This window comes from Dendronephthya gigantea, unplaced genomic scaffold (genome assembly GCF_004324835.1).
Source record: "Dendronephthya gigantea isolate DGI-Jeju-01 unplaced genomic scaffold, DenGig_1.0 000021F, whole genome shotgun sequence".
Lineage (NCBI taxonomy): Eukaryota > Metazoa > Cnidaria > Anthozoa > Malacalcyonacea > Nephtheidae > Dendronephthya > Dendronephthya gigantea.
Window position 1 is genome coordinate 468,459 of NW_021163031.1, and position 7,287 is coordinate 475,745.

Here is a 7,287-nt window from a genome sequence, read left to right on the forward strand (position 1 = left end):
TACCTAAATTACCTAAATTTTTTTACCTAAATTACCTAAATAATTTAAAGCCAATAAAAGACTTCGATAATTAACTACCGTCACGCATTGCGCGCTTGGAAGAAAAAGGGAAAAGGTCCATGGCCTTTTAGTTGGACTCGTGTTTCAAGTCAACCCAGCAAGGCTCGCAAGCCAGGCTTTTCTACCTACCCTTCTCGCAGCGTGGGCCGTGGAGCGTAGGTAGAAAAGCCTGGCTTGCGAGGTGGTTTCAAGTTTCCAACTGTAATAACGTCATGGCAACCTACTTTAACGTTCTAACGGATCCTAAGGCTCACATCAGTACAATAGCACACCAGCTCTTACACTATATTCTTGCCCGCTGCCGATCGGTAGGGATGGAGACGGTATCCGAGCGAAACGATCGGGCTAGGGGTGAAACGGTGTTTCTTTTGAGTTTGCTGTTTTCGGCGCAGATAATAACTCTACGAACCATGCTATTTTAACGGTACCTCCTCCATCCCGTGATCAACTGTCACACGTGAGTCACTGAAGTGAAACCGTGGAATAAACGATACGAACATCAAAGTACACACACACACACACAAAAAAAAGAAAAATACCTGTAACTGTGGCGATCATTAATGAATTTACCTTTACCCCAACCACCAATTCAACGACCAAAACGGGTGTGAAAAGAACCGTGCTTAATCCTGCAATGGCTGCAAAACAAAAACTAACAAAAAAACCCAGCGAGATTCTCCCGTAGAGTTCACAACATCGCGTGAAGTCGTTAGGGAAACGGGAGGGATGGGTCACGCAAGCAACTAATAACAACTCGATCAGGCAAACTGGGCTCATATTTATACTCACCGGAGGGGGCAAGTAACCGACCGGACCGGCGTCCTAAGACCCGAGACACTACGATACGAAGACCCGTATAACATTAACTTCCTTTATTATTTAATAATAAATACATTTATACCCGCGATTTTTCATTGTTTTTTCGCTGTTTTATTTTTTTCCCACGGAGCCTCGAATAACGTAATTTTATCGCTTGATTGAACCGAATTTCGAAATTTTCAGTCGCATTTCTACTAGTTGCAACCCACGTTTTGTTGCGACAAACATAATGCGGCTTTGTTAGTACATCATCTTCGTAATATTTTAGCAGATATTGCATCTCATTGCGAGGACATTTTGTCTTGATTCCCATAAACATACAATCTTTTAATGGAAAGATATCTGACTTCAAAAGATCTTTTTGATATTCATGATCACGTAGATACATTCCTTGATCCCGGAACACAAAAACGTCAAGGTAAACCCCACGAGAAATTAAACGTGCCCCAGGCTTATTGAAAGAACACTGATCCCTACCGAAAGAAACTATACGTCCTTTACAATCCACTCGAGTCCTGTTATTGACATCATTGTTCCAGAAGTCCTCTTGTATTGCAAGATATATGAATCTGGAGTGAGGATGAAATGGTTTTCCTGAACGAATCAGTCGCACTTTTTGATAATTCTTTAAGGTGACGCACACATCGAGGTCTCTATCATATGGTATTAAATCACCATCTCTTAATGATCCAATGAGAGAACCCTTACATATGAAACTTGAAATATTATAATAATTATCTAAAAGCATCCAGTGGTTGAACAAATATTTTAGTGTTTCTTTATGTGGATTGAACGGACATTGTGAACCATATATACTTTTCCCATTGATCGCAGAGTTAATTATCTGCGTTTTATAAGTCACTGAATTTTCACTTTTACCATTTGATGTACTGTCTGAGTTAGATCTTGATATGTTTGTTGACGTAATTTCGGTGTCTCTCTTTATAAATAATGGCCCATTCTTTGTAATGAAGCTTGGATTAAACAAACGTGGCCATATGACTAAAGTTTTCAAAAGGCACAAGATTGCTAGAAAAAATAAGAGTCTTGAAATCAGTTGAAAACTCAGTTTGAAAACCATTATAAAAGATTGCACGTGTCACGAAGAACATCGATCCATTGTTACAGCCTTACAGGTGGTCGGTTTGATGAGGCGATGCAGGATTTGTATTCTACACTGAAAAAACGTTATCTGCATGGATCATTTCCAGTCAACTATTTAGAAATTATCAAAAATGCTTTGAAAACTCTTAACAGTAAACTTGTACGTCTTGTCGTAGGAAAATAGTTAAAAATACGGACAATGTATGTGAATCACATCAAGCATTCAAGCAACGACGGCGTACAACAACATTTGACTAGTCACCTGTAACCATATGTCCTGGTCAGCCCCATGGAATGGAATAATGTACTTTGTGACACATGCAATATTTTATAATGGCCTTAAGACTAAAACATAACAAACTTAACAAACCATTTGAACCATTTTAACTCAGTTAACTCTGACATTCATGTGAGTACACTACTGAGTAAAAGTAGAAATTCGCTTTCTAAAACACAGAAATTTAACTCCGCGAAAAGTAAATATGGTTCACAATGTCCATTCAATCCATATAAAAAAACATTAAAATATTTATTCAGTCGTTGGATGATTTTAGATAATTATTATAATATTTCAAGTTTCATATGTGGTGGTTCTCTCATTGGATCATTAAGAGATGGTGATTTAATACCATATGATAGAGACCTCGATGTGTGCGTCAGAATTATCAAAATGCGGCTACTAAACGGATACATCTTGAAGTACAAGAGCTAGACTTCGCGAACAATGATGTATATAAAAGGACTCGACTCTCGAGTGGATTGTAAAGGACGTATAGTGTCTTACTACAGGGATCAGAGTGTTCTTTCGATACGCCTACCCATGCGTGCTAGTGTTTCAGTACTGTAAACCATATTAATTGCACACTGTTTTGGTCCTATAATGATCTAAATTATAACAAAATAAAGTTCTCATTCTTTTACACTGCCCAAGATGGGTGGGAAAAAGGGCAAAGTAATGGTGCACAAGGACAAATAGTTGCATTAAGTATTGAAGGATTCTTTCCTCGCAAGATCGCAGAAAAAGTGAGAATTTCAAATGGTGGTATGCAACTAACCTTGGAGAGGTTGGAAGAAACTAAATCCTACTCAAGCAAACTTTTAGCTGCTTCGGTCATGCTGGGTTTGGCAATATTGAAAGATTTAATAGGAGCCTAATTAAAGAAAAGTATCATCCAATTCTTTAAGGACACGGAATTTCATCTGTTACAAAGATGATCGCGCGTCTAACTACATGATAATCACCCTAAGCACATGCACATCTTCTATGTGCCAGAAATCTTTTAGAAGCATACTCGTTCTGGTGATCTCATTATCCTGGCTTATACCTCAAGTTCCAGTTCTAAAACTTATGGAACACTTCTAGGACCGTTTCAACCGGAAAAGGGCGAGGCACAGACCCGGCAGCCACGATGACTTGAGGCAAGTGGTCAACGAATGCTGACAAGGTATTGAACGTGCGACATTAAAAAACCTATGAAATCTATGCCAGCAAGAATAAAGGCCGCTTCAAGAGCAAAAAAGAGGGATACAAAGCATTGACATGTAATGCATGTTTGCACATTAACATACGTATATATATATATATATATATATATATATATATATATATATATATATATATATATATATATATACCCATTTGCAAAAACGTTGGCCGCAGATAGATAGATAGATAGATACTCGAAATCTAATTAGAATTGCATATGTTGTGTAATATGATTGAAATCCCATGCAAATGTAATCATATGCAATTCTAATTAGACTTCGAGTATCTATCTATCTATCTATCTATCTGCGGCCAACGTTTTTGCAAATGGGTGTATATATATATATATATATATATATATATATATATATATATATATATATATATATATATATATATATATAAATATAATGATAAATGTTGTGATAGAATATATAGTGATAATATATTGAATGAATATATGATAAACATATATATATATATATATATATATAGAAGAAGGCTGCGGCATGTGGCCGAAAATTTAAGCTTAGTATATTTTTAATAATAAAATCTTTTAGTTTTACTTCTGGCCGTGGTAGTTACAATTGTTTCCTATATGTCTTTGCTACCGAGCAGTGTGGGAATACTTGTTGGTTATATATATATATATATATATATATATATATATATATATATATATATATATATATATATCTTGTATAAATATATTCACGACCCTATCAGCTTCTGCTGTATCTTCATATCGTGATTAGAAATAAAAGCTTTAACTAACTAGTGTACTCACATAAATGTCAGAGTTAACTGAGTTAAAATGGTTAAAATGGTTTGTTAAGTTTGTTATGTTTTAGTCTTAAAGCCATAATAAAATATTGCATGTGTCACAAAGTACAATATCCCATTCCATGGGGTTGACCAGGACATATGGTTACAGGTGACTAGTCAAATGTTGTTGTACGCCGTCGTTGCTTGAATGCTTGATGTGATTCACATACATTGTCCGTATTTTTAACTATTTTCCTACGACAAGACGTACAAGTTTACTGTTAAAAGTTTTCAAAGCATTTTTGATAATTTTTAAATAGTTGACTGGAAATGATCCATGCAGATAACGTTTTTTCAGTGTAGAATACAAATCCTGCATCGCCTCATCAAATCGACCACCTGTAAGGCTGTAACAATGGATCGATGTTCTTCGTGACACGTGCAATCTTTTATAATGGTTTTCAAACTGAGTTTTCAACTGATTTCAAGACTCTTATTTTTTCTAGTAATCTTGTGCCTTTTGAAGACTCTAGTCATATGGCCACGTTTGTTTAATCCAAGCTTCATTACAAAGAATGGGCCATTATTTATAAGGAGAGACACCGAAATCACGTCAACAAACCTATCAAGATCTAACTCAGACAGTACATCAAATGGTAAGAGTGAAAATTTGACTTATAAAATGCAGATAATTAACTCTGCGATCAATGGGAAAAGTATATATGGTTCACAATGTCCGTTCAATCCACATAAAGAAACACTAAAATATTTGTTCAACTACTGGATGCTCTTAGATAATTATTATAATATTTCAAGTTTCATATGTGGTGGTTCTCTCATTGGATCATTAAGAGATGGTGATTTAATACCATATGATAGAGACCTCGATGTGTGCGTCACCTTAAAGAATTATCAAAAAGTGCGGCTGATTCGTTCAGGAAAACCATTTCATCCTCACTCCAGATTCATATATCTTGCAATACAAGAGGACTTCTGGAACAATGATGTGAATAACAGGACTCGAGTGGATTGTAAAGGACTTATAGTTTCTTTCGGTAGGGATATCGATCAGTGTTCTTTCGATACGCCCGGGGCACGTTTAATTTCTCGTGGGGTTTACCTTGACGTTTTTGTGTTCCGGGATCAAGGAATGTATTTACGTGATCATGAATATCAAAAAGATCTTTTGAAGTCAGATATCTTTCCATTAAAAGATTGTATGTTTATGGGAATCAAGACGAAATGTCCTCGCAATGAGATGCAATATCTGCTAAAATATTACGAAGATGATGTACTAACAAAGCCGCATTATGTTTGTCGCAACAAAACATGGGTTGCAACTAGTAGAAATGCGACTGAAAAATTCGAGATTTGGTTCGACAAGGTGCTAACTTATTACTCAAATCATAACTGAGTTACAAAGATAGAATTATGATTACAGGTGCATGTTTTTTTGCACAACAAAGAAAGAAAATAAGTGATTCAAGTTTACCGCGGAATAGCTACCTTCACTCGACCAATCAGCTTCCTGTATTTCCTGTTCTATATCTCATAGGGTCTGAAATTCATGAAATTCTATTTAATTATTGAATGATTTATTGAATTCATTATTCATTACTTGTGCTCTGTGGGATATAGAGTCTCTCTAATTAGACCTTTTATCTAATTCTCGGGACTCTACATGTATATCTATACTGAGCACACGTGATCATTCTCTAACCTTTACATAGTGCCTTTCATAGTGTCAGGTAGATTTTCTCTTTGTGATAAACTTGAAGCCCTTGGGGGCCTTTTTACATGAATCCGCTTACCCGAGATTAAACAAAGTGAAATCTGAGGTATTGTATATAACATAAACCTGATGTAGTCATCCAGACAATAGCATGCGCTTTTTTAGTGTCACAAAGACTTATTTTAATGGGTAACCGGGCGCATTTTAACTGCCTCTTGGATGGGCGTCCACCACTACAAGAAAACACCGTATTTGAAAACACCAGATTCCAGAGATGGCCTAGCCATTTCGATGGGTGATGTAACGCTGCCTCGGGGTCTGCTTTGACACTCACCGTGGCAATTCCCGACTTCATTCGTCGTCGAATGACTCGAATGAAGACCTTCATACATACCTCAGCGGTTGGCCAGGATTTTATCATGAAAGCCTTAAGTTTTGGGTTTCGTGATAAAAATCTCTCATGAATGATACCATTCTGATAACTGACTGTGAGGGTAGGACAATAACTCTTGTTTCCCAGACGAGAAAAACTATCTTCAACATGTTATATTTGGGTTTAACCTTCTACTGTCTTTTTTTAAAGCCTATAGCCATGAAGGTGAAAAGTCTTATCACTGAGTAGACATTCTATAAAAGCCCGTTTTCTACTTCAACCGTATCGTATGGAAACGTAGCTAAAGCACCTGTTATAAAGGACCTGTTTAAGGAGAAAATGATTTCAGAAAGATAAAAGATTTCACTTATCAATAATCACCGATACTTTGCCGACGTCGGCGTCATAAAAAATTATGGAAACCAGGCTTTACATGGAGCGAGTTATTCCTGCGAGGTAAAAAGCGCATGACATCAAATGCTTACAGTGTTAAATTAGTCTTTCGTTATATGCAGTTTTTACCTCGCCTAGCCGGGATAACTTGCTCCATGTGTTAAACAGGCCTTAATAATTCAGTGTCCTCCTGCACAGGCTTTATCGGTGCCATTACGTACTACGTACGTGTCTTGATCCTTGCCACTTTCTCGCCACGTACACGCACGTAAGTTTAAAATCATTTTGTAAATGATCCTTATGAAATCAACGATTGAATAGATGCATAGGGTTGGATTCTGTTGGTGAGTCGGTATGTTTTTAAGCATAAAATTTATTATACAACAACTTAGTTTTTACGTGCGCTCGAAAGCATGCAGTCGATCGGTTATAAAATTAATTGATCTAAAGCTTACATTATCGATTATTTAATAATTCGGTTGCTCAGAATAGGATCATCTGCTTATAAGGCCGAAGATCGGCCGGTTAAAAATTAGCCGGTGCCATGTGGCCATG

The 7,287-nt window shown here is 36.5% G+C and overlaps 1 protein-coding gene across 1 annotated transcript; it reads left to right on the plus strand.

Annotated features, from left to right (window-relative positions):
• The first annotated feature begins 4,449 nt into the window (after positions 1-4,449).
• On the plus strand, positions 4,450-6,999 carry LOC114521910. Its single transcript, XM_028542484.1, has 2 exons — positions 4,450-4,635; positions 4,741-6,999. Exons 1-2 carry the CDS (start codon positions 4,572-4,574, stop codon positions 5,646-5,648), a joined length of 972 nt encoding a protein of 323 aa, XP_028398285.1. The 5' UTR covers positions 4,450-4,571; the 3' UTR covers positions 5,649-6,999.
• Positions 7,000-7,287: the final 288 nt, after the last annotated feature.